The 27,428-nt window shown below is 47.5% G+C and overlaps 2 protein-coding genes across 4 annotated transcripts; both read left to right on the forward strand.

The window, feature by feature from the left end:
- The first annotated feature begins 1,192 nt into the window (after window positions 1-1,192).
- On the forward strand, window positions 1,193-9,836 carry LOC105917311 (ras-related protein ORAB-1). Its single transcript, XM_012852081.3, has 6 exons — window positions 1,193-1,646; window positions 4,431-4,503; window positions 4,602-4,697; window positions 5,997-6,092; window positions 7,243-7,374; window positions 8,876-9,836. The coding sequence occupies exons 1-6, from the start codon at window positions 1,633-1,635 to the stop codon at window positions 9,074-9,076; spliced, it is 612 nt and encodes a 203-aa protein (XP_012707535.2). The 5' UTR covers window positions 1,193-1,632; the 3' UTR covers window positions 9,077-9,836.
- Window positions 9,837-14,664: 4,828 nt separating this feature from the next.
- On the forward strand, window positions 14,665-26,384 carry hells (helicase, lymphoid specific). 3 transcript variants are annotated; one of them, XM_036130667.1, is made up of 23 exons: window positions 14,665-14,945; window positions 16,231-16,322; window positions 16,459-16,574; window positions 16,732-16,854; window positions 17,433-17,474; window positions 17,555-17,582; window positions 17,671-17,756; window positions 17,855-17,896; window positions 19,514-19,744; window positions 19,840-20,022; window positions 20,099-20,242; window positions 20,338-20,534; window positions 20,612-20,705; window positions 21,176-21,337; window positions 21,444-21,586; window positions 22,542-22,689; window positions 22,769-22,852; window positions 23,051-23,170; window positions 24,088-24,204; window positions 25,369-25,528; window positions 25,634-25,730; window positions 25,819-25,895; window positions 26,135-26,384. In XM_036130667.1, the coding sequence occupies exons 1-23, from the start codon at window positions 14,938-14,940 to the stop codon at window positions 26,218-26,220; spliced, it is 2,580 nt and encodes an 859-aa protein (XP_035986560.1). In that variant the 5' UTR covers window positions 14,665-14,937; the 3' UTR covers window positions 26,221-26,384. The 3 variants fall into 3 exon arrangements, with proteins under 3 accessions (XP_035986560.1, XP_012707533.2, XP_021166008.2); XM_012852079.3 differs by having other exon boundaries at window positions 17,695-17,756; XM_021310333.2 differs by having other exon boundaries at window positions 14,673-14,782.
- The last annotated feature ends 1,044 nt before the right edge of the window (window positions 26,385-27,428 follow it).

Below are 27,428 nucleotides of genomic sequence, written 5' to 3' on the forward strand. Positions count from 1 at the left end.
GGTGGTGTTAGGGTGATGGTCTGGGATTGGATGACTTGATGCAACCCTAAATTCTGATCTCTAACTGAAAATCCTGAAGGAGCATGACCAACCATCACTTTGTGACCTTAAGCTAAAGCTCACTTCTGCCGCAAAGCGATGACCCAAAGCACACGAGTAAGCCCATCTTGACTGGTGAAAAACCCCATATGAATTCTGGACTGGCCGATTTAAAGTCCAGACCTAAATCTAAGTTACTGGGGTGTAACCCTAATCAGGCGGCTCATGCCAGTAGACCTAATGTGCTCGAATGAAATCAATTTAGTAAAGCAGAGCAGGTCTAAATCCCTCCACAGTGATGTTAAAGATTCATCAGTTATCATGAACACTTCATGGCAGGTGCTGCCATGAGTGGAGCAGCCTGTTATTGGGTGTGTGGTACTGATCAGTTGAAGAATGGTACAAATTTGGCTCTCCAGCAAATGCAGGTATATGGATCTTTTGTGTATCTTTCTAAGGATTGGCTGTTTTAACGACAAATGTGTTAACTGAGTTTAACTTTTAGGTATGTTTTTTTTTCCTCTTTCTTTTTATGCTCTTATTTTAATAAGTAAGTAAGGCCACAATCCACACATTAGTGCACTGACTCATTAAACTTAAAAAAAATAAAGATAATAATAAAGATAAAAAAAATTATCATTTATGGCCTCTGAGGACTTTCAACTTGGTGATTTTGGCCAAGGTGCACAAGGTTTGGACACCCCTGGCTTAGGGAGTGATTACTTTTCCACAGGTTGATTTGGATAGCTCTTTTTCCCTAATAATTGAAAAGACCATTTGAAATCGCATTGTTCCATTTAATCAGGTTGTCTTTGTCTGATTGTTAAGATTGGTCTGATGATCTAAAATATTCAACTGTGAGGGGGGGGAAGAAATGTGTTTAGGGGTAAATACTTTTCCACAGCCCTGTATGGTGGATGTCAGACATGTATCGCCGCAGGGATCCAGCAGAACGTGTTTAATGTGAAACAGGCCGTCAGAGTGGAAGCTTGCGTGAACCCGTCCACGGACCCGCGGGTCAGCGTGACTACAAGTCGGTGGAGTTTGACCGAAGGGTGGACTCCTCAATAAAAGCGCTCATTTAGTCTTTTATCGGGCAGGAAGAGCAGCTCGTCGGGGTTTAGGTTGAAGTCCAGGACCGGAAGTAGTGTAAGAGGTGCAGTTTGCCTCTGCGTTGCCACGTTTCACTAAATGATGTCATCTCTCCGGTCAGACCCGGGGCTGAGCTGAGCTCGACCCTCCGCTGCTGCAGTAAGATCGGAAGCTGAACCGGGCCAGCACGCGACTCATCTCCTCCCAGCCGCGGCTTCCTTCAGCCGAACCACCCCGCCAAACAACCACCGACACGTCTGCGCGACACACCTCGAACCAGATCAGGCATTTGGCTCTGTCTACCCTCCTCCTCCTCCCCGAACAGCTGGCTGATGTTAGCCGTTTCCTGGTTCAAGCTGCGGCCATTTTGGATTTTTCTCTGAGAAAACAGGCAGCCGGATCGCGCTTCGGGGAGCGGTACAAAGCTGGTCGTCGCCCCCGTTTTTTCTCCCCAAGTAGACAGCGCTGGTTGTGTGCGGACGGCGACGCTACGAGTCGACCATGAATCCTGAATAGTAAGTACGCCCCGCGAAGCGCTGCTAGCCGGGCTAGCTCGGCGCTGGCCGGGTAGCTCGGGATGAGGCTGGGGAATGCGTGAGGAGCGCGGGGGGGGGGGGGGGGGGGGAGGACGTGGACCGTCAGCTGACCGCGGCCTCCGCGGACAACACGGCTGGTTCCCGGTGGTCCTGTGTCTGCTGTCCGCTACGAGCGGCTGCAGGCTGCCCCTGGTTCTCTCCTAGGGCTAAATGCCGAACCAGAGCTCCTCCAGGCTGGAGTCGTGTGGTAGGAGCAGCTGGCGTCTCTGCTGGGTTTGATCAGTTTTATCAAACCGCAGCACAGGAGTGTGAGGGGAGGGAGCCTCCGATCGGGCTCCTATGTGAACCTGAAGCCCCTCGATCAGCCCTGCCGCAGCAGCTAGCCTAGCCTAGCATGATCAGACCTGGACCGGAGGGGCGCTCACTCGGAACAGGTTCCTAGAAAACAAAGTTTCTGGTTTCATCAGCTGGAGGTGGGAGTCAGCTGAACCTCCGGGGATCCTCTTCGATCGATCAGTGACCTAAAAGTCAGGCGTGTAGATCCAAAGTAAGATCTCCTGCACCGGCTTCCGGTGTGTGGTTGGCTGAGCCAGCAGCAGGTACTGTGAGCTGGCTGGAGACGCGGTGGGATGCTCTTAGTGTCTCTTTCCCGTGACCCAGTCCCCGAGAAGTTAACCTGGAGCCGAGCGGCCGGGAAGAACCGCATCGGTGCTGTTCTAGTGAAACCCCAGAGAACATTTTCAAATGTTAGCCAACCTTTACAGGTCAGGTGACGGTTGGAAACCTGAGCTGCCAACCTGCCCAGACTGGACCGGATCGTGTTTGTGGTTCCACACTCTTTAAGTGAAATGGGCTGAGCTGTGTGAGTTTTTCAGGGAACTCCGGTCTCCCTTAACATCCCCGGGCCTTGGACCGGTCAAACCTGTACCGGATTGTTTTGAAACTAAAGCTGGATCCTTTAAAACTGTGAGATAATCCAGTTCAGGTTCAGCCTGTAACTGGATCACAGTCTGATCTAGTCAGGTCCAGGTTACAAAGCTAAGCTCAGGTTCTGTAGGGTTCTAGTTGCCTGGGCCGGTTGTTGATGGGGGACGCTCATGTCAGTGCTTTCCTTACGCCCCTTTGGTCCGGTCCAGCAGGTTTTGTAGCAGCAGTGCGGCGTTTACACCAGGATTACTGGTTCTAAGCTGTGTGTGGTGTTGTAAAGTGATCCGTGCTCTGCCAGCACTCAGGCAGCCTCTCCTCAGCCTCCAGTCATGTGTGGGTCACATGTCACAGGACAGGCCCTGGATTTCCTCACAGCAGTGTTGAGTAACCGCTCGGTTCAGCTTCCTGTTTCTCTGGGCTGCCATTCATAAAGGTTCTGGATGGACGGAGAAGTCCAAAACACGTGACCTCAGCAACTCTTCTGCTGACGGTCTGCCTGCTTTTACCCCACGTGTTTGAAGATCTGGTCCAGGATGGTTCTGAGGCCGAATTAGACGAGAACTGACGCCGAGCAGAGAGCGACGGCACGCACAGAGAAGGCGTATAAAAGAAAGTCTGGGTCCAGTTTAAACCCAGATTCCCCTCAGTCTGCTGTATTTGCTCTTTGTGGCTTGGTTCCTAAGGTTCTGTAGAACAGTGAGTGGTCAGTACTGCATAGGAGCAGCCATCTTTCCCAGGTGATGGGCTCCCAGGAGAAATGGGCTTAGTAGCAGGCCTTCAGCTGAACCGTGTGCTGTTCAGGTCCGTTTGGTGCGTCCCCGCTCATCCTCCGCTTCACTGGAACAGAAAGAGGAAACCAGCAGGTTCTACAGTTGCACGTCTGGCATAAAGTCGGTATTAGGAAAGAGCCGCTTCCTGTGTGGTCCCGCTGGTAAACGGCTGTTGGCTGCAGGGCCTTGCTGAGCCGGGACGGGGCCTTGGGCGGCCGGGTGGAGCGGGAGCGGTGGTCATGTCGACCCCAGGACGGCAAGATGTGAGAAAATGTTAGGGAGACATCAACGGTTGCCCTTTACCCGTGTTTTCCTCACTCCTCTGCTTCTGTTGCCGATCAGAATCAGGACAGACCCGAGGAAAAATTAAGACTGGATCGATCAGGAAACGTCTCCTGTTTTAGCGTCCAGGTGACTAAAGTCTAGTCCGGGCGTGGGCTTGCAGGGCCGTATGGGTCCCTGCAGCGGCTCGGGGCTTTATTGGCATGCGGGGAATGCACGGCACTGGGAGTGTTGTGACGTGTCGGCGCTGCACGCCATGACTGTACGACAACCTTTGGCTGCATTGTGACGCCCAGCCTGTCCACTGACAGGCGGAGCTGCTGGAGCGGTTCTGCTGAGAACGTTCAGGGCTCCTTTGAGTCAGCAGGCTGTGAACGGTACCAGTGGGTACTGGACAGGCTTGGGTGTTCAGGGCTGCTGGTCTCACTGGGATGGGTCACAGAACCGCTGTAACTGTACGGTCACATGACCCCAGTAAACAGGACCAGAGGCGGATCCAAAGCGGGCTGCTTCTGTCTCGGCTGCCCCGGTTCTTTCTGTTGTACGGTCCGCTTTACTGGACCTGCTCTGGAAAGGGGTCATGGCTCCGTAGAGTTCAGCTGCAGGGGAGGTTCTGTTTCCCCGGGTCAGCCGCTCTGGGAGCTGACCTGGAAATGAAAGGGTGGGTGTGTGACTTTAAGAAGAATGGCTTCAGAGGCTGCTGGCAGCAGCAGGTAATGTTTAACTAGCCCAGCCAACACTTTGGGAGGATCTGCTAACCGCTTCTTTGTCCCCTCCCTCACAGTGACTATTTATTCAAACTGCTCCTGATCGGTGACTCTGGTGTTGGGAAGTCTTGCCTCCTCCTCCGATTTGCGGTGAGTTTTCCACCATCCCACCTTCAGAGCATGTTTGGAGACTGAGAGCAGGAAGCAGGATGTGTGAACCGTGTGACTGATCCCCTGTCTCTCTGCAGGATGACACATACACAGAAAGCTACATTAGCACTATCGGTGTGGACTTCAAAATCCGAACCATAGAACTAGATGGGAAGACCATCAAACTTCAGATCGTAAGTAGCCTCCCGCTTTCCTCTGGATGTGATTGGCTAGTTCCTGTAGCTCATCCTTTCTTCTGTTTAGCTGGAGGCGGCCATGGAGGAGTTTTCCACGATTCTACACAATTTCAGATGGTCTCAACAGGAACTTTGCCGTATTTACGTCACAGGCCGTTTCCATGGTGACCAGTGTACCGTTTCTCTCTCGTCAGGAACATGTTCAGTTTTTAGCCAATTACAAAAGGCCCCAGAACGTTTACGATCCCACGCTGTGGCCAATCAGAGCGTCTGTCTTTGGCAGAACTGTAAAGAGAAGAACGTGACGTTCCACCTCCTTCCCAAAGCCAGAACATGGATTTAATGACAGCAAGTCCAGCTTCCCCTATAGAGAAGCAGTAGGGGTTGCCACAAGTGACCAAGCTAACTCCAGTTAGCATTGCAAGCTAACAGCAGCAACGTGTTCCTCTGCCTTTAATGCATCCAAACCCTAAAGGAACCGGTTCAGGAACAGGTTGGACCAACCAGCAGAGCTGCAAGTCAACCCTGTGTTGCTGCTGTTGAGGAATTTCTGATGTCTGTACGCTGATGACTGATGCAATTGGGTTCAAAATGACCCGCACCGTTGGCCTATTTCCATTTAACATCAGTTTCTTTTAACGGTGAAGCTGAGTATGAGACGAGCGTCTCTCAATACATACAAATGTAATACGACGGAAGTATCTGTTTTAAAAAAAATTAAAATAAGTTGCCTGCCTCATTGAACCATCAGCTTGTAGAAGCAGAGCAGCTGTCCCACCGAGGACCCGGTTAGCAGGCCTGCAGGCCGGGGTTAGCTGTCAGCTAAAAGCCGGCAGATGTTCCCGGTTAAAGGCTCCCAGCAGTACATGCTCACGCATAACTCTTCCTAAGTGCTTCTTTCATTTCATCTCAGTTGAAAAGATTAGATATCTATTGCTCGTGATGAATTGCGTGTGTGTGGGGGTGTAAGGGTGAAAATATGATTAAACTGATGAAAGATCATAACAGAAGTAGCAATGTAGAATATTCTGCTGAGTCATTAATCTTGCTAACTCCGCTGTTCAGTAATTACACTTTGGACTCAAACTGTTTGTGTCGTTTCTGCTCATTTTTGAAAACATGGTTCTAAATAATCTCGTTTAATTAGAATTTTATCATGTAGGAATCTAAAGGCTTGGCGTGGGCGTGTTGAAACATTTTATTGACGCATTATGTGAAAGGCTTTCCGTGTGAAGTGGAGAAGAAAAGCGCCTGCTAATGTTCCCTGTGCTTATCTCCATGTCTGTCACTCCACAGTGGGACACGGCGGGACAGGAGCGGTTTCGCACCATCACATCCAGCTACTACAGAGGCGCTCATGGCATCATTGTGGTCTACGACGTCACAGACCAGGTGAGTCCAACACCACACCACCAGCACATCCCCGGCTTGGACGGCTGCAGCAGAGGGTGGCGTGGCAGCTGTCCCAGCTGGACGTTCAAGAGGAAGGGGCCCTTGTTGAGTAGTGGACTGCTGTCAGAAACCCGGTTATGTCTCTGGCCTCAGAGGTTGCTTGGAGAACATTAGAGAACAACCGGCGTCATGAAACCAAGGAACCTAAGAGACAGGAAAACAACACGGATAGAATATGGCAGCTCGAGACCTGTAGGGGGCGCAGCAAACAGTAGACCAGCGGTCTCAAACTCGCACCCTCCAGGGCCGGTGTCCTGCAACTTTAAGACATGCCCCTTGCCCTACACACCTGAATGCCATGGTTAAACTAGCTCACTAGCGTCCAGTCAAGCTCTGCTGCAGAGCTCATGTTGGAGCCAGGTGTGTTGAAGGAAGCAGAGGCGCATCTAAATGTCACAGGACACCGGCCCTCAACCACTGCTGTAGGCTGTTGGAGGCTGCAGAAGACCCGAGACTGGGGCGGAGGGTCTCCATCCTAAACATGCAGTCAGAGATATTATGGGATGCTTTAGATGGAAGCAGAGTCAGCAGTTAGAGTGGCCTAGTCAAAGTCAAGACCAACAGTCCAAACGAGAATCTGGAAAGACCAGATGTTCCTCCACTGTGACTGAGCTTCTTAAGAGAGAAAGGACACCAATGTCCGTCTGTAGGAGTTCAAAGCCGCCCTGGTAGAGAACCTGCAGCCAAAGGTGGTTCTACAGCGGCCTGACTCAGGGGGCTATGTTCACCTCACTTTACAGTTAAATGTATATAAAACAGAAGAGTAAAGCTTCCCTTCTCTTCTACTTGGCAGTTATGAGTCACAAGATCCAGATTAAAATCCAGCGCAGTTTGGGATTGTGAAATACCAAAATGAAGGGAAAAATATACCAGGGGTGTGAATACTTTTGTCCAGCGTACTGAGCGATGGGATCAGACTGTACGCTGTTGATACTCCCGCGCCGCCCAGACAGGCCTGTGTTGAGGCACTCCCGGCTTCCTGTTTGCGCCTAAAGCGGTGTGCCGGGTGTCGCTGCAGGGGTGTGAGCAGCTTCTCTACAGCCGTGTCTCTGCTGGGCCGGTGCTAACCTTCGTCTGCTCCCTGTCTCAGGAGTCCTTCAACAATGTCAAGCAGTGGCTACAGGAGATTGACCGCTACGCCAGTGAAAATGTCAACAAGTTGCTGGTTGGGAACAAGTGCGACCTGACAACGAAGAAGGTGGTGGATTACACAACAGCCAAGGTTGGTACCTCAGGCTTGGAGCTTTCCACGTCTGCTCAGAGATTTGGACATTTAACCCTAACATCTAACCCAAGGGCTGTGCCATAGATGTACATAAATGAAAATACATCACAACCACCATTTGCATCAGATTTAAATGAACTCTTCCCTTTATAGTTGTGAGAGACTCAATCCACCTACTCCATTTTTCCTCAAATCTGTCTTGTCGTGATCTGATATTAAATGTTATTCTCTCTAGCTTGACTATATCATATATGATATCAAGCCACTCATTTAGCGTTGGTATCTGGGGGCTGGAGATTTGGAAATTTTTAAATCTCCTCCTCATGGACGAGCTCCAAAGGCAGAGTGTCTGACAGAAGGACAAACCAGTTTAGATTGGTACATTTTGCTGGTTTTATTGACCTTTTATTCCAGACTGACAAGTTAAAAGGACATTGCAGAAGTAGTTCCATGAGATTGTAGTGGAATCTGATGTGGTGATGGTGCAGAGCAGGGGACCCCTGTCTGATTTTTCAGCTGCTTCCAGCCACCGCTGCTGGTTTACACAGCAGGAAAAGGACTCGTCACAATATTCAGTTCAGTTTCTTTCTATCGCGCCAACTCACAACACGTCATCTCACGGCCTTTTACAAAGTCAAATCTGTCAAATCATCCAGACTAATTTGTTACAGCGTTTCTAAGGAAAGCCAGCAGATTGCATGGAGTCAATGAGAGGCCTGGTTTAAATCCTGCAGACCACCACTCTGGGTCCCTAGGCAGGACCTTTAGTTCCACAATGCTCCCCCGGTGCTGCCCGGTGCCAGCCCTCTCCTCTATAAGGAATGGGTTAACTGCAAACATTTCATTAGAATGTACAGAAGTTGCAATGTCAAATAAAGGTGATTGTTAAACGTTAGGTTGCCTAGAAACTGGAAGTCTGTAAGGGCCGTTCCACCCTCTGACAAAAAAAGCTCAGCTCTGATTTGGATAGAATTTGGTGGACTTGCAGACTATCGATGCAAATGAAATGATCCCAGGTGCTGGAACGTCTAGTACAAGCACCTGAGGAGATAACCGGTAGCATCAAGTGGAGCAATGGAGGGTTCTGGAAAAGAGTGAAGAAGTTTGGAATTTGGTTTAAATGTTTACCAGGTCTGGGTGAGCATGGAATCCAGCCGCTCTGAAGTTAAAGGGTCTAAAGACTTGGATGAAAGTCTGTAGGTTAAGAAAATGGATGAAAGTTGTGACCAGCACATTTGTGTCCTCCCTCCTCATGGTCTGCACATCGTGGGTGAGAAGGTCTTCTGAGTTGGAGCAGTTTTCGCGTTAAGGAGGTTTTATGACACCCTGTGCTTAGCTGTGGGTTGCTTTTGGCTAAAGCGTCCTTTAGAAGTGTGAGGTGTCTGTTTCATGTTTCTCTCATCTGTTCCTGGTTTGCCGTTTTTGTCTCGCTCTCCTTTCTCCCTGCACACAGACAGGAGAGCAGAGCAGAAGCTAAACCCAGCTCTCTGTGTTTCAGGAGTTTGCAGACTCTCTGGTAATCCCCTTCTTGGAAACCAGCGCCAAAAACGCCACCAACGTGGAGCAGGCCTTTATGACCATGGCCGCTGAGATCAAGAAGAGGATGGGCCCTGGAGCCACGGCCGGAGGGGGCGATAAGCCCAACTTGAACCTGGGTCCAGGAACTACTGTTAAGCCTTCTTCAGGAGGCTGCTGCTGAGACACGAACCACCAGTCCCTGTCTCCACCCTCCCCCCTTAACTCTGCAGGGCCCCTCCAAACCCCACTGTGTCCCCCAAAAGCCCCACTACAGCAGACAGGACAGGGAAGACTTGATTTGTGTGTGTGAGAGAGAACAAGAAGTTTATACTGTACATACTGCAGCCACTCTACCAAAAACACCAGAAGAATCTGTCTCGTCTGACCATCCTGTTGCTGCTAGGCGATGATTCGACCGACGCCCGTCTCGGACCCGTCAGAGACTCTCTCACTCGGCCCTGTGGATCCAGCTTCATGAGAACACTGTGTGCATGTGTCTGAGTGTGTGTGCGTGAGCGTGGGTGTGTGGTTGTTTGTGCATTCCTGCAGCAGGGTTGCTAAACCAATCGCTTTCATTAAGGTTTCTCTTCGTTCTTTTTTCTGTGATCCTTTGCTGTCGTTTCTTTCTCTTTTTTTTTTTCTTTTCTTTTTTTTTTCAGCATGTCTCTGTCTGTCTCCGTCTGAAGGTGGTTTTTACTTTTTCACATCAACCTCTGCAGCAGCGTCATCTCAGATCTTCTAAAGTCCAGTGCAACAACAGTATATGTACATAAGCATTATGTATATATATGTATAATTGAGTCGGCCGGTTCTCTTGTGTTCCATGCATTGCTGAACCGGTCTTTATCTCTGCATTCAATTTGTGGCTGAAGACAACTGTACGTTTCTTGCTCAACATGTAACACTTAAACAGAAAATAAATATTGTACTACCATACTGTACCGCACGGCTGATTCTTCCTGGCAGACGCAGGGTTCCCACGCACTCAGGAAAGACGTGGAGTTTAACGAGGAACAACCAGCTGCACTCAAACACGATTATTCTCCATCCCGTTATGCAAAGGTTCTCTGATTTATTAAATTGTATTTATAGTGCCAACTCACAACCGCATTTTACAAAGTTAGATTCAATCAAATCCTCCAGACAGGTTGGTTAAAACAGTTTTCTGTGTAAGGAAACCCAGCAGATTGGATCAAGTCATTGACCTGAATACTGAGTATGCATGTAGCGACAGTGGAGAGGAAAACAACAAGAAACCTCGAGCAGAACCAGGCTCAGTGTGAACGGCCATCTGCCACGACCAGCCGGGGCTATGAGAAGAAAGGCAGAGAGAAAAGAACACAGAAGCACCGATGCAGGAAACTTTCCACGTTCTATTCACCCCTCTTGTCCTTTCATCCCCAGTTTATTCCTCCATGTCCACCCATCCCTGTATCCATTTGCCTATCCATCCACATGTCCATCAGTCTCCTCTTTCTCCATTGATCTGTTCATTTGTTAAATTTCAGAGTGGCTTTTCTGCAGCTTTAATTTCTAAAGCCTGACCACTGTAGAGATATGTCATTAAAACTATCAAACAGTGTTTATGCTTTTTCAAATCTGGCCCTAGAGAATTGTGTTTTGTCGTGGACACAAATGTGTAAAAATCTACGTATGCAGAAAAACCTCTTTGTATTTCTAGCATAAATGCATCCTCTCTCTGAGCAGAAGGCATGCTGGATGTGACCTTCGTTTATCTCAGAGTATGGAGCAGTAGAAGGTTTGGTATGTGCTGCATGGATAACGATGTTAGGACAATGCTCCATTGTCCAACGCGATGGCAGAGTCCGCACGCATCAGCTCATGAACCTCAAACCGACAGTGCTGCAGCGAGTTTCTTTTCAACAAAAATCCTAGGCCTTTGCTGTGTGGAGCTTCCAGGCAGAGGAAGAACAGCAGCTCAGAGAAGATGCACCCATTCTCATGTGATCTGACTTTTCAGATCACATGAGAATCAGAGAGAATATCCCACTAGAGTCCAGCTGGTCACTGTCCTGAACTCAAGCACTGGGAAGAAGAGAGTGGGAGACAGAAACCAGACTGAAACTACTAGGAACACAAGTCTAACACGTCAATCTTTATGTTGTACCAAAGATTATCAAATCCGTGTTGCAGTCTCATGGAGTAGTCTTATAATGTTGTTAAAATCGCACAGTGTAAGAAGGCCATTAGATACTGTGTGTTACCAGGGTAGGCCTATGTGGGTGTTTGTAACATTTATTTGTGGTATTTTTGTACATCTAATTGTGTGCTTATTTATTGAGCATTTCTCTCTTTCTGTATTGTCAGAGTTGTTCCTCAATGCAGGAAGAAGAGGAAGTGGTGATTTTGAACTAAGCTGTTGGTATTTGGCCTTTCCTGGTCTTTAGTGACCTCTGCAGGCATTCATCTGAAACTGCGGCACTGGGTTGGTGAATGGGTGAAAGTAGATGATAGAAATTAGCCTTTCTTTAACACTCACTGGTTTATGTCTGGATACTCTATACTAAGTTCCTTTAGTTGTGGGTCGACATGTCAGTGACACAGGCCATACCGACGTCAGACACTGTGGTAACAGTTCACATTGATAGCTTGCCATACCGAGTGGTCAGATGCAAATGAAGTAAACAGGCTGTTCAGGTGAAGCTGCGAATCAGTCTAATCAGTACACTGATCGCTGTTAAATGGACAGATAAGCTTAAAAACTAACTCTTGTGTTACAAAGGCTTAACTTCAATAAACATGTGCTGCCCTCACCAGTTTGCCTCAAAACGGAAACAAGCAGTTGATGTTCAGCATTCATTGATGAGTAAACAGAAAAAGTTTTAATTTCTTTTGAAAACATCTTCTATTGTTCTCTAAAACCAAATATCCAGGTAATGCATTCCATGCAACCATGGCTCTTAAAAAAACAGCTCTGGTCCACAATAATTTAGAGTCCACTATTACTCCTAACAACTTTGCTTGTTCTTCTTGTTCAATTGCAATATTTCCTAGAGTCAGATGATAGATTTTATTGATAGGAAACGTTTGAGCCAACTAACATATATTTTGTTTTTCCAGTATTAATAACTAATTTGTTGGATCCAATCCATTGTATCACTAAGGCCAATTCCTCATTTACATTTTAATCCAATTGACATACTGTTTGTACAGATGCAAATAATGTGGTGTCTGTGGTGTATATAGCCCTCGTTGTTTGTTTTAACACCAGGGGCAAATCATTAGTATAAATAGAAAACAAAAGAGGTCCCAAACAGCTGCCCTGGGGCACTCCACAATCCGTCTGTCCAATCTGAAAATAACTACCATTTATCTAAACTTTACACTCTCGATTATTGAGGTAACTCTATCCACTTTAATGCCGATAACTGAAATCCATAAAAATTTAACTTTTCTAAAGTGTCAAAAGCTGGACTTAAATCTAAAAATATTGTACTAACCAGCATTTTGTTATTAATTTCCTCTAACCAATGATCAATAATCTGAGTAAGTGTTGTAGTTGTGGAATTACCCATTTTATAAGCATGCTGATAAAGTATATCCAAGTCACGGACTGCAAAAATATTCTTGTATTTATTTGATCATATGCTATTTTTTCCATAATTTCACTTAGTGCAGGTAACAAGATTATTGGTCGGCTATTTTGACTTGAGAATTGTTCTTCATTGGTCTTAACCAAAGGGATAATTTTGGTATCTTTCATTGTGATGGAAAGGTGCTTTTCAGGAGTCCTGTGACAAGGCATGGGGTAAAGAGGTCACCTCTGTTAGAGGAAAATTAAGAACAGACTGAAACGCTTCCAGCATGGAGCCCTGTGTCACAAGGGGAAGTTATAAAGTGCTTCAAAGATGAGAACATTGATATTTTGGAACAGTGGTCTGGAACCAATTAATAATGTTAGAACGCCTGGAAAACTGGGTCGGCCTCTCTGGTACAGCTCTCCACTGGTTTAAATCCTACTTAAAGGACAGGGACTTTTTTGTGTCAGTAGGTAACTTTACATCAGAGATGACAAAAATCACATGTGGGGTTCCCCAAGGGTCCATCATGGGTCCCGTCCTCTTCAATATCTACATGCTCCCTCTAGCTCAGATCATAGAAAACAACAACATCAGCTACCATAACTATGCAGATGACACACAGCTCTACATCACCATGTCACCAGGTGACTATGAACCAGTTCAAGCACTGAGTAAATGCCTAGAAGAAATCAATACGTGGATGTGCCCAAACTTTATTCAACTGAATAAAAACAACACTGAAGTAATACATATTTACTGCAACAGTGTTTTCACAGGTCTGCCTAAAAAGTGGATCAGACAGCTGCAGCTGATCCAGAATGCTGCTGCCCGCGTCATCACTAAGACTAAGAAAGTAGAGCACATCACCCCAGTTCTAAAGTCATTACACTGGCTCCCTGTATCTCAGAGAATAGACTTTAAAATACTTCTGTTAGTCTATAAATCCCTGAATGGCTTAGCACCTAAATACATCACAGACTTGTTATCAGCGTATAAACCCTCCAGACCACTAAGGTCATCTGGCTCCAGCCTGCTCTGCATACCTAGAACCAGAACCAGAACCACACACGGAGAAGCAGTATTTAGTTCCTATGCTCCACTTATCTGGAACAAACTTCCAGAAAACTGTAAAAGTGTGGAGAGCCTGAGTTCCTTTAAATCAAGATTAAAAACACATTTGTTTAGGATTGCCTTCGACTGTTCTAGTTAAACTGTTTTACTGAAACATCATTCAACTTTGTAGTCCAACTGTTTTTAATGTTTGCTTTTAGTTTCTATTTTCCCATGTTCTATTTTGTTTCTACATTTTATTCATACTTGCTTTTATTCTGTTTTATTTTCCTATATTTTAATCATGTAAAGCACTTTGCATTGTCTCTGTACTGAAATGTGTTATACAAATAAATGTGCCTTGCCTTGCCTTACCAATTTTGAGCCAGTCCTGACCTTTCTTCCTACTCATGATGTAATTCTCCATTGCTAACAAAATATTTTAACGTGTTTTTTCCTCGGTTTATAACAGCCATGGTTAAACTCTCTTAAACACGCCAGGGCCAAAAACACCTTTATTTCTCTGGGAAACATTTAACCAGGCGTGTAGTGTAATATCCTGGCTGTTTTTCTTACATCCATCAGTTTTTCTTCCTAAATTTCTTTCTTTTTTTTTTCTTTTTCTTTTTTTTTTTACTTTGCTCTGAGCATTTCACCTACACAACCATTATATTATATTATGTATTTGCCAGCCCGCATACCCTTTGATATGGTGCATTCGCGGGAAACTCGAGGCAGGGCTCTGGCATTTTCCCGAAAGAGGTGGGGCTCCTCTTTTAAACTATTTCATAATGTCGTTAGGTTATGTTCTACCTAGAATTATATGAGATTCTTTTTCCTTAGTTATTGTCTACGTTTTAGTTTAATTATCTGCAAGTATTATTTGGGAGCTTTCCAATGTTGTCCAATGGCAACAAGAGGTTTTATCCCCCGATTTAAGAAATAATGGTTTAGTCTCAACCGGCGGGAAAGGCAGAAGCCCCGCGTTTTGGAAGCTTCTGCGGCTGCATCAAGTTACGCATATTTAAAGGAAAACGAAATTTTTGATCCTCTACAATAAAAGCTGGTATTGGCTCACTTGGCCAGTTCTTCACTGCGGGGGCCATGTAATGGTTTTTATTTTGAAACACAGTAACCGGATGTCTCGTGCATGCATGTTGCTGTCGCGTGACGCGTCCTGTGTTTGCCTCAGACCAAGCGGCGTGGTCGACATACCGGACGGGTTTTATCCAGCTGGACCGCGTTTCACAGTCCCTCTGGTTGAGCTGAGTTAGTCCTGCAGGTCGAGGAGGCAGGTTAGCACTACAGTACAGCTGGTTTAAGACATAAGCAATATGGCCGCTTAAATAACTTGCTTGGGTAACCGGTTGTTGCTGAGCGGAAACTATCAAAGTTGTCGAAATTACAGAATTCTTTGAAACCGAGGCGTCTTTCTTCGTCGTGCACAACAATGAGCAGGTAAGTGGATACATTGGTGGCGGGGTCAGCTGTAATGGAAGCAGTTGCGTTCACATTGCAAAGGAATGCAGAGTTTCACCATTAAGCTGAATAGTTAGACTTTAAATGTTGGAGGCTAACTGGTTAAAGCTCAGGTGGGCTTTTTGAGAAGGTCGCCATGTTGGCACCCTCGGGTGGAGGGCTGCGTTGGCCTTATCTAAAGACTGGAGACTTAAGTGAGCCGTGTCTGTGGTTCCTCCAGCTGCACACATCCTCTGATGTTTGAGCAGCTCAGACTGGAGAACATGTGAGGCAGCCCAGTTATTCACTTTAGTCCCAGGCTGAAAAGGTTTGCTTAGCTGTCAGTGATCCATCACCGTTTTCCAGAGGTGGGACCAAGTCTCTAGTCCTTATTCCCAAGTGCCAAGTAAGTCTGAAGTACGGACAGCCAAGTCCGAGTCAGGTCTCTGGTTAAAACAGGTATTTCTCAAGTCAAGTCTGAAACTTCTCATTTCAAGTGGTTTCGAGTCTTTAACAACGTTGACATATATGTTAATTGTAAAGAATAGAGCATGTGTTCTTTTTAAATCAGTATTTATCTCAAAACGTGATAAAAACCAGTACATCTGACCTTACAAACAGTAAAATTAATTAATGATGTTACAGGAAAACTTCATATTCAGACCCAAACGAAATCACTAATGGGAGCATTTTTATCCATAGCTTTTTTTTTCCCTTTAAAAAAAAAAAAATCTGGTTAATTTGATAGGCTGTCCTGCATCTCACAGACACATATGACCAGAGGGGGTAAGAGAGAGAGAGAGAGAGAGAGAGAGCGTTTGGAGATGCCGTTTTAAGTGACAGATGTCTTAAACTTTAGATCTTGGGTAAAATATCAGGTCTATTCAAGCAAACGGGTTCAAGTCCAATTTAAGTCTCGAGTCATTGGTGTTAAAGTCCAAGTCAAGTGACAAGTTTCTGAACACTTTAGCAAGTTGAGTCTAAAGTCCTAAAATCAACGACTGGAGTCCACCCCTCTGCTGTTCACCAGCGGCGTTGTAGCCTGACGCTGTCACACACCAGCAGAGTTCTGTCTAAACATGAAACCATGCGGATGTTTCCCCATGCAGAACTCAGCTGGACTAAAATACGCTGAAATCTGACAGGAAGGTCCCATCCAAGATAGCAGAAGGGACCTCACCGTCAGGGTTTCCACCGTTTAACCCCTGCAGTGACTCTAAGTGTGTGTGGGGATCAGCCCCGTCCCCTCACCACACATCTGATATGTTCTTTTTCTGTCTGCCAGCATCAAGGAGGAAACTCGAAGTGCATCCCCTCAGTGCCCCAAGCCGGATGAGTCCGAGGAGCCCCTCGGTACGGCCATGGAGACCGCCGGGGGTCAGTCACTAAAACCCTTTTGACTTTTAAGAAAGCAGACTGGAAGTCTGACTCAGCGAGTCGGTTTAACTCTGAAGAAATGAGTGTTTGCTGCGATGTTCTGCTTCATCCAATGCGATTAATTTGCTCTATCCAGACGGGAGCGTGAAGTCAGAGAACATTCCTGCGGTGGTGATTACCAAGGAAATGGAGGAGGAAGAGAAGCAGCTGATGGAGGAAGGGGAGCGAAAGGAGAAGGAGATGATGAAAAAGGTGCAGAGCCTCCTGCTGGCGGCAGGGCTCCCTTCTGTTTGCCCTGTGAACCGCCACAAAACAGCCGAGCTGCTGTTGTGTTCGCAGAGAACAGCTGAGCTGTTGGAAACGTTGTGGTCCACGATCTGCCGTTAACTGTTCTGATTTCTCCCACAAGGCCCAGGAGTCATGGGAGAGGGACTCACAGGACATGCGCTTCAAAAGGCTGCAGCATCTGCTCCAGAAGAGCAACATCTACTCTAAATTCCTGCTGACCAAGATGGAGCAGCAGCAGAATGAGGTGTGTGGATTAGAGACGGCCCATATTTGTGTTTTTTTTGTCCTGCATTGGCGGATACCTGCGTGCGTTCGCTGATCCATCATCTAAACCCACCGTCTGATCTGCAGCTGGCCAGCTGCCACTGCTGTCCTGTGTTCGTGTGAAAACAAGTACCAGTCACTACGCGTACGGCGTCTTTCCATAGAATAATGTCCACACCCTGCAGCGGTGCTCAGTGTGTTTTCTCCTCCTTCTCACCACTGAACTAAAGAAGCTGTTCCCTCGCTGTGACGCGTTCACTAAGGGCGAGCAAAGCGCTGCCGTCAGCGTGGTGATGCGGTGTTTTTCAGAGCAACTTTTAAGCTACGGTCTGAAGCTGATTGTTAATATTAGCTGTTTAAACACAAGTTTGAGACCTGTGTAACATTTATTATTTTTTTCATTTATATCATCTAAATGGAGGAAGAAAAATCAACATCAACTTTAAGAATTGGCCCCAGAAATTGGGCAGCGAATATGGGGGATCGGCTAGACTCATGTCATAATAATGCGCATCGGCCGATCTGTAGCGTGGATGCTAACGCCTGACTCTGTTGCAGGAGAAACTCAGGAAGGAGCGGTTGGAAAAGAAGGTGGTGAAGGTGAGCTAGGGGTGAGCAGGAATCTACCTTAGCTTAGTGGTGACACGCTCGCCTCATCATGATGTTTGTGTGTCCTGTAGGAGGGCAGCAGTGCAGAGACCCAGAAAGGTGAGTCCAGCCTCTGTCTGCTCACACATGATCAGAGGAAATGAAGAGAAGGTACCGCTGATGATGCAGTCTCCGTGGTTTCTCATAGTGAACCTCGTTCCTCTCCATCTAGATGCAAAGAAGAGGAGGAGGAGAGATGAAGACTATAAAATATCTGATGTCATGACTAAAGAAGTATGTGGTTTTGATTCCTTGGTTAATTAGTGTTGTGCTTTTTTTCCATGTTGACTCTTTATCAGACCGAGCTTGACTTTGTTTTTCTTTGTCTGCAGGAGATCATGTCACAGGCGAAGAGATCAAAGGTGGAGGACGTGGTAATGCGTCTTTTACTCTCGCTACTCTTTCTAGATGTAGGACACGATTGTCTTTGAGACTTTCTGCAGCAAAAGTGGAAATAAAAGTGGGGTCCTGCTTTGGGGTGGCGCCTGAAGGTCAGTCTGGCAGCTAGAAATGCGGCTGTTAGCTTGTTAGCTTGTTAGCTGGTTAATGACAGGAGCTTGTTTACCTGCGCAACATAACCCTGACTGGGTTAAAATGTGTTTGCATTAAAAGGAAAGAAAGTATTGCTAATGCACCGTTTCTATGGGCTCAAGATCAAATAATCCAATCACGACGTGCGTTTACTTGCACCAAGCTTTATTCAAGTTAGAAACCGTCTCTTTAGCGGAGTTGTTGAATTTCTATAAAACAACGGCAGAAGTTTTGTACTTCTTCATGCGGAAAAAGCAACAGCCAACGCAGAGGTGTGTTGGTTGTGACTGTTCTGAGCGCACAGAGTGGACCTGCAGCAGGTTCTGAGACGGAGAACTGCTGCTGCTGAGAGAGCAGGAGCCCAAAATGTTCTGTGCTGCACATGCATGTAGAGAACCACATGCATGTAGAGAACCACATGCATGTAGAGAACCACATGCATGTAGAGAACCACATGCATGTAGAGAACCACATGCATGTAGAGAACCACATGCATGTAGAGAACCACATGGAGGCGCTGTAAGTTCATGAGTTAATCAGAACAAGTGTTTAGATGGAGGCTGATCAGGTTATGGATCATAGAGCAGTTCTCTACAATTTCATTCTGATGGTAATAATTTGTTGATTAAGTTTTAATTTGCTGACAAAGTGTGAGTGAAGGTTCTGTATGGAAGAAAGGAGACGGGCTCTGAACTAACTTTAAGAATCAAGAGCCTTTATAATGACATTTTGGTCAGAATCATAAGCGGCAGACCCAAATTAAAAACACCAGACTTAAGCATCCCCAAAGGACATCCTCAAAAATGTAAACCCTCAGAAGAAATAAAAAGTATTAAATATGTAACATTCTTTTTGACTAAGAAAAACTTGTAGAATAAACGTCCTTGGAAGAAAAATGTGTAGAAGGACAAACGTAGCGTGTAGTATTTAGATAAATGCAGCGTGTGCTGAAACAGTGTGAAATGAGCTGGTGGTTTATGTGATTATCAGACGTTGTTTTTGCTCTGCTCTCATTGTTAAGCCCAATTATTTATTATATATAACGAGGAGGACGTTCAACCAAACCACAACAGTTTTACAGCTTCACTTCTGTTGCTAAATCGCTGTTCATATAGACAACATTGACTATTAAATGATTAATATGATTTATGTTTTATGACTAGATTTAGTCAACATAAACTTCTTTAGTTGAAGCAAAAATATTTATTACCTATTATTGTAACAGTACACCTAAGTAGCAACTTGTTTTTTTGTGCGCTTATTTGCTCAATCGAAACTGTCTATTTAAAAAAAAAGTGGAAATAAAGCTTTTTTTTTTTTTGGTCCAATTTATCGATTAATTGTAAAAATAATCGACTGATTAATCGGTCATTAAAATCATCGTTAGTTGCAGCCCTACTCCTAACAGAGCGACCAGTGCTGTCTACTGGCTCTAAGAATGCGTCCGTCTGCTTTTCCAGAAGGGTGGGGCAGCAGCTCAGAAGAAACTGGACGCAGAGGACATCGAGAAGATGAGCGATTCCAACGAGGACATCAAGAACCGGCTGGCGGAGACGGTTCGAGAAAACGCCAAACATCTCCTGCATCCCCACAGGAAGGTGGACGGGCAGCCCGTCCCGGTGCAGCAGCCGGAGCTGTTCACCGGTGGAGTCATGAGGTGGTACCAGATCGAGGGCATCGAGTGGCTGAGGGTGAGCGACCAGGTGGCTCTGAGTGTTCTGTTAGGTCTCAGGTCAGAGATGAGGCAGTTTCCTGAAGAGCAGCCTGTGTTCTCTCTGTGCTGCAGATGCTGTGGGAGAACGGCATCAACGGCATCCTGGCCGATGAGATGGGACTGGGGAAGACCATCCAGTGCATCGCCCACATCGCCATGATGCTGGAAAAGAAGGTGATGGGCCCCTTCCTGGTGGTGGTTCCCCTCTCCACGCTGCCAAACTGGGTCAGCGAGTTCAAGCGCTTCACACCAGAGGTAATGAGACGCATGACCAGAACCGCTCTGACCTCACCGCTGGCGCTGTCTGATGGCTGTGGCGCGTTTCTCCCAGGTATCTGTGATGATTTATCACGGCACTCCGCCAGAGAGGACCAAGCTGCTGAAGCAGATCCGCAGGTCTCAGGGGCCGCTCAGCATGTTTCCCGTTGTCATCACTTCCTTCGAGATCTCCATGAACGACAGAAAGTTTCTACAGGTGAGAAACGCCCGCTGAACGTTGGGTCAGCCGGCCGAGGCTGGACCCGGCCGTCGCCGCCACCTGACCTTCTCACACTCCTGCTCCGCCTCCAGCAAGTTCACTGGAAGTACCTGATCGTGGACGAGGGCCACAGGATCAAAAACCTGGACTGTCGGCTGGTGCGGGAGCTGAAGAGGATTCCCACCGACAACAAGCTGCTGCTGACGGGCACGCCGCTGCAGAACAACCTGGCCGAGCTCTGGTCCCTCCTCAACTTCCTCCTCCCAGAGGTGTTCGACGACCTCAAGAGGTGAGGACACAGGTGGGCGTGGCGTCGGCTGGAGATGAGAGTCAGCGTGAACATCCTGTTTCTCTGTCTGCTGCCAGCTTCGAGTCGTGGTTCGACATCAGCTCCCTCGGTGAGGGGGATGATGTGGTGGTGGCAGAACGCGAGCACAACATCCTCAGCATGCTGCACCAGGTCAGTCCTCCACCAGGCAGAAAGCATGTATCTGCATGCTTCTCTCCCCTCTCTGTTCTCCTCACCTGCAGCCATACAGCTGGCCGCCTGGCTCATCTGCTTTGTTGCTGCATGACAGGAACCTTCATCAGTCCTACTCTCTTTGCTTTGGAACCCATTTTAAAATCTTAATGTTTGTTTCTAAAGCCTTAAATGGACTAGCCCCACCCCGTTTACCTGAACTTTTTAGTCTTCCTGTACATGGGAGATCTTTGAAGTCATCAGGTTGATGTTCCTAGAACTAGGTTAGAGCGGGCCTTTTCAGTGGCAGCACCCTGACTTTGGAACTTTAGATCTTTAGCTTCTGAGCAGAGACAGGCTTAATGCCATGTAGTGGAACGGCATTTACTTATTTTATTGTTGTTCTTGTGCATTTCTTTTTCTGTAAATGCTAAATAAATCATTCATCTTCATGTTTGCTGTCGTCTCAGATTCTGACTCCATTCCTGCTGAGGAGGCTAAAATCAGACGTGGCCCTGGAGGTTCCTCCAAAAAAAGAGATCATTGTTTACGCCCCCCTGACCTCCAAGCAGGAGACCCTTTACAGCGCAGTGGTCAACAACACCATCGTGAAGGTGCTGGGCCAGGAGAAGGTAAGCCTTGTCCTCAGTCTGCTGACAAGTTACGTGTTCCCCACATAAAAGCTTCTGCCTCATTAAGGATTCAGAAGAATTTCAGCAAGTCTGTTTATCTGGTTAGAAAGAGGCTCCTGTGGCGCTGACGTCCCACGGCAGGCCCAAGCGCCGCAGTCGGAGGTTGGTGGACTACTGCGAAACGGAGGACGACACCATGGGGTCTCTGATGAAATACCTGGAGAGAGTCCGCAAGGAGGCCGACATAAGGTCAGCACCCAACGCCAACGTCCTGAAGTAACTTTCAAAATGCAGACAGTATGTTAAGTGTCCTACATGAGATAAAAACACAGATCCGTGTTGTCAAAGCTGAATCCTCTGACCTGAATGCTCAATTCATACGTCAGTGTCGGAGGACATGTGCTTGACACCAATAAAACGTGTTTCCCTTCTGGTCGGAGGAAGCTGCGTAGAAACGCTGAGCGTGGCTGCAGCCGTGGGGACAGGCTCAGTGAGAGCTGGCCAGGATCAAGCTGACAGGAGACCAGAGCAGCTAGCTTTTCACCTAACAGCCCTGCTGCAGCTTGGATCGTGTTGACCAACATCGCTGCCTGCAGGAGCCAGGAGGGACCATAGGGCAGCGTAGAAGCAACATGGTGGATGACCAGCTTTAGTCTGCGTCCAGCAGGCGGTGGGCTGAGGAAGACAGGCTGCATACACAGACACCATCTTCATCTTAATTGTCTTGTTGCTGCAGGGCTGAAATGCTTCAGCTCATCATCTTAACCTGCTGGGTTCCCAGCATGCCGCACTGACCACTGTGGCCTCTTTCCCATCATTTTGTTTCAACATCTTAATGTGCCTGACACATTAATCACCGCTGGTCATCAAATCCCTCTAGAGACTTGTGTTGAAGCATCTGAAGGAGATCAAAGCCCTCAGCTGGACCCTGTTTGCTTCCCAGGCAAACGACAGTTTCTGCAGAAGTGCAGCCTTGTTCCCCAGGAGCTGCTGGTCATCTTCTCCACGCCATCCTCCAGCCTGTCCTGTGCTCCTCTGTCACTACGTGGTTTGGCTATAATGAATAATGCGCTCTGTAAGGCGGGCCTGAAGTGCTGCTCAGGGTTCCTGTTGTCTGACCTAGGATTTAGGTGTGGGTGGGTGTAGAACGGGTCTTTCTGGGCTCTGCTTCCGTTTCTGACCTTCACCTGCTGTTCCACCTCAGCCCCCAACCGCCGGTGCTGGACATTTCGGCCCCGCTGGACGCCGAGATCACCTTGAAGCTGCAGAACGTGCTGATGCTGCTGAAGAGGTGCTGTAACCACCCGTACCTGGTGGAGTACCCGCTGGACCCGGCCACGCAGCAGTTTAAGGTAACCTGGGCGTGACGACGCTGGGCCTGAACCCTCTACAGATGGAGGCGGTCCTCTGACGTGCTGCTGCTGTTTGCAGATCGACGAGCAGCTGGTCCAGACCTCAGGGAAACTTCTCATCCTGGACAGGCTGCTGCCGGCTCTCAAACAAAGAGGACATAAGGTAAGACCAGAACCCTCTGAGCTTACTGTGAGCCTGGGCCTCACAGTAAGCAGGTTATCTACCAGCATGTGGAGGTAGACTAGGCCCTGCAGCAGCATCTATGTCTCTAGTAATCAGTGCATGGTTAGCCTCTCCATCTAGCTAGCTTCCTTCAGGTCTCTGTGGTTCTGATCCGTCTGCTTGCTCACTGTATGCCAGGTTCTGATCTTCAGCCAGATGACCTCCATCTTGGATATTTTGATGGACTATTGCTACCTTCGGGGCTTCCTGTACAGCCGATTGGACGGCACCATGTCCTACACTGAAAGAGACCAGAACGTAAGTTTGAAATCATGGAGGAGCCGCGTTTTACTTCAGAAGCTGGGTCCGGGCTTCACAGGGGCCGCATCCCAGTAATGAGCAAAATTATTCACACTCCTGAAATGAATGTAGTTCTGTGGCCGACCAATCCAAAGCAGAGCAGGCTGAATATCTAAGAAGAAGGGGCACCTTTCCAAGTACAGAGCTGAAGTTGTCCCATTGATTCTCTGATTAATGCTCTCCTGTCAGTCCAGGTGGACCTCCAGGTCAGCAGCAGGTCAGCAGCAGGTCCATCCTCTCTCCAGGTCTCCAGATGGATTGATCAGAGCTCTGGGAGACGTTCAGAGCTTAGGATGTTGTTGTAGAGCCTGGCCCAGCTTTAAACTGGACCAGAACCTTCTCCCTGACTCGTCTGCCGGGTTCCTGGGTCTGATGTTCTGAGGCCAGAGCCAGAAGAGCTGCAGTCACTGATTAAACAGCGATGCAGTGGCTTCTGATGGCCGCTGTTATACAGGCGCTTCAGCGGAGTCTTAGTGACGGTAGCCTGAGAGACAATTATCACATTTATATTTCTAAGAAGCTTAAAACCATCTCTGCTTTCCTCCAGAACTTAGTCCATCACATAGAGCCAATAAAACACTTAAGTGCTTAACACAGCTCCACTCTGTTCACCAGGTAGGTCCTCTGAAGGCAACCGGTGGCGCTGGTCTTTATTTAGCGGTACCAGAGTAATGGGGGCAGAAGACACCTTCACTCCCTTTCTCATTGTCTCCCAGCAGACTACAAGCTTGTGATTGTGAGGCAGAATGAGGAGAACCTGCTGATTAAATGTCAGCGTTAAGGAACATGTGTGCTGCTGCTGCTGCTGCTGCTCTCCATCACAGCTGCTGAACGGTGAAAATGAAGTTTAATTTTAGCTGGTTGTCGTCTTCCAGATCCAGCAGTTTTTCAAGGATCCAGAGGTGTTCATCTTCCTGCTGAGCACCAGGGCAGGAGGACTTGGAATCAACCTGACAGCAGCGGACACGGTCATCATCTTCGACAGTGATTGGGTGGGTTTCCTCTTTGCTCCTTTGTCACGTAGGAGAACACTCTGCTGATGGTGAATGGCTTTGCAGGCCAAACGAGAGCGGGCGCCGCATGCACAGCCCATAACTACTATGAATATATATGTATTATTTTTAAAAAACTGTCGCACATTGAATAGAATGAATATTCCAGAAACAATATTATATGTCAAATACACATTACACACTATTGCAGGCATGTTCTGAGCTTGTTTACATGATGCACAATATTAAAACATTAAATGCACGTTTGCAAACAACTTTAGTTCAAATAAAGTGTGAAGTGTTTTAACCTCTGCAGGACGGTCACCGCGGCAACGTTTTATTAATGGGTAGAAAGGATGAAAAACAGTTTGACCACCAACTGGTTCAACCTGAGACCACCAGCCGGTCAGGAATCCTCCCGAACCTCCCTGGCCACCCGCGCCTTGGTGTGACCCACTTTAGCCACTAACTCTGTCAGACAGCTGCCCTGTAGAGTGGATCAGCCCCGCCGCCCGGTCCATTTGGGAGACCAGGAGGTGAACTGCTCCTCAGTGACTGTCCTCGTCTCTTTTAGCCTCCAGCCTGTCCACCTCTGTGCTGTGCAGGGCTGCAGCATCTTCTCACAGCAGGCAGGGCGCCTGCAGCTGCTAGAGGCACCGACTCCTCACAGTGATGTGACAGATAACAGAAACCTGCCTTTTGGCCGCAGATTATTTTGAATTCTTCTTTTTTTTTTTTTTTTTTTTACTGCTTATGTCACCCCCTGTGAGTCACTGAAAAAAGTGCCGCCTTAGTCGTTACTGTTTGCATATTTATTGTTTTATCTTTGAGGGGGCGTGGCCCCAGTGCTCCCCCTTGTGGTCCTGAAGAACCAAAGTGCTTTACCTTCAGTCATTTGTTCACATGCTGATGGTGGAGAGTTAGATCATTGCCACAGCTGCCATGGGGCGCCAGACCATCAGCACCACCGTGTCCTCTGACCACCAGCAGGCAAAGCGGCTGGAGGACTCAACCACTGAGGCAGTCGGAGCAGGGGGGGTCTCAGGTTGAACTCCATAGCCCTTGAGCCACTGTTGTAGAAAAAGGCCCAAAAGAACGGTACCAGAACTGTCAATATTCCACCACTAAGCCTGGCTTACCCGACTCCCTTTGCTTCCCTCTTAGAACCCCCAGTCAGACCTGCAGGCTCAGGACCGCTGTCACCGCATTGGGCAAACCAAACCCGTGGTGGTGTACCGCCTAGTAACCGCCAACACTATTGACCAGAAGATCCTGGAGAGGGCCTCGGTCAAGAGGAAGCTGGAGCAGATGGTTATCCACAAGAGTGAGTGACATCTAGCAGGGGTGTCCATCTGGACCGCCGCTTGGTGAATCTGGTACCACATGGAGGCTTTAATGTGACGTCATGTTGTGTTGCTCTCACCCACAGAAAAGTTCAAAGGTGGGAAGGCGGAGCTGAATCAAAGCAAGAGCTGCATTGATCTGGATGAGCTGCGGGAGCTGCTGCAGGCCAGAGGCCCTGAGAAGTAAGACGTGAGCCTCCACGGCAGCAGAGCGTCTGCATCCACAGCAGCTGGCCGCGCTAACCCAGAAACACTTGTCTGTTCTCACCAGGGAGGTGAAATCCTCACAAGGGAAGGTGATCAGCGACAAGGATCTGGAGATTCTGCTGGATCGCAGCGACCTACTGGGTGAGGAGCCACCTTGCTGTGCTTTTTAGGATGAGTCGGGTTTGAAAGGACACACGTACTCTAATGGGAATCTGTCGTAAAGATGGCTGTAGAATAAAAGCACTTTTAAACATAAGAACCATTACTGCTGCAGTGATGCTGTTGTCAGTCAGTCCCACCGCGGTTTCCAGGCAACCTTAGACCTCTGCTCGCCTACAGGCAGGATGGAGGTTTCTTTAACTGCATCTTGTCGTTTCCAGACAAAGACAGGGGGAGCATGAAGGAGAAGGTGGGCGTCTTCCGGGTGGTGGAAGCCAAGGAGTCCTCCGAGATCGCATTGGCCTGAAAACACAGCAGCCCTGAACCCGAAGCTTCCAAGCTGCTGTCACTTCCAGGAAGACCACCGTACCGTTCAGATGATGCTGACGCTGCTGTTTTTGTTCCTATTGTCCAGTTGACATGGTGTAAAAATGCTTGTTTTTGTTATTAAAATGTCATTTTAAGATGGGACCAAAGTGGTGTTTAATTGTAAAAAGACATTCACTGTGGCATTAAGGTGGAAGAGGACATATGAAAGAGCTTCCTTCACGTTTGGACTATTATCATGTGGGACCCTGGTATGAATCCCCCATGTGGAAATTTAGCCAAACCAATCCCTACCAGGTTTCCAGCTGGAGATATGAAAATACAAAGCCTACATTAATAGAAAATCTGCTGCAGGGTCAGAGGTCAGCCCCATTGTGCAGACTCTCCAATCTGACTCTGGTGGCCCCTGGACGTGGATGATTCAAATGGAATTGTAATTTTGATGACTATGGCTCACAGATAATAAAATCTCCAAATTCACTGTCTGAGGCCATGAGAGGGTTGTCGAGGAATATTCATTGGAGAATTTGGTGGAGCTGCAGCTCCAGACGAATCCCACACATTAGCTAAGTGTTGAGCAACTCCTGAGCCAGAGATGTCAGCAGGGTCTTACCTTGGCGGGGATGTGAAGAACTGGACTGGAGCTCAGATTCCTCCTTTCAGATGAAAGTAAAGTTGGAGCGTTGGCTTCCAAATGAAATGCAACGTCTGGAGGAAGAGAGGAGACGCCCAGAACCCAAGCTGCAAACTCCCTGAGCGTTCACCTGACCTCTGAGCAGTATTGCACTGAGGCTACATTAGGGCTGTTCAAAACTTGAGATTGTAGCAAGCTACATGGTTTACTAAAAGAATCAAGTTACAATTTCTTTTAGATTCCTATGTTTAGACAAAACTGATTCAGTCCGATCACATGAAAAAGATTTTTTTTTTTTAAGAGCTGTATAGTGTGTTTTATGTCAGAGTAGGGGTCCTGCTAAAGAAGGCCTGAGAGATATGTACATCTTTCACAGTTAAAGTTTTATTAACATTAAATTATTCACGTTTTCTGCAGTGAGATTTAGCTGAAGTATGTGGTGCTATGCGGCCTGTCAGTCTGCTCCAGGGCAGCTGTGGCTACTGACACAGCTCACCACCATCAGGGTGTGAATGGGTGAATGACTGACCAGTGTAAAGCGCTTTGGGGTCGTC

Source organism: Fundulus heteroclitus, unplaced genomic scaffold (genome assembly GCF_011125445.2).
Source record: "Fundulus heteroclitus isolate FHET01 unplaced genomic scaffold, MU-UCD_Fhet_4.1 scaffold_37, whole genome shotgun sequence".
Classification (NCBI taxonomy): domain Eukaryota; kingdom Metazoa; phylum Chordata; class Actinopteri; order Cyprinodontiformes; family Fundulidae; genus Fundulus; species Fundulus heteroclitus.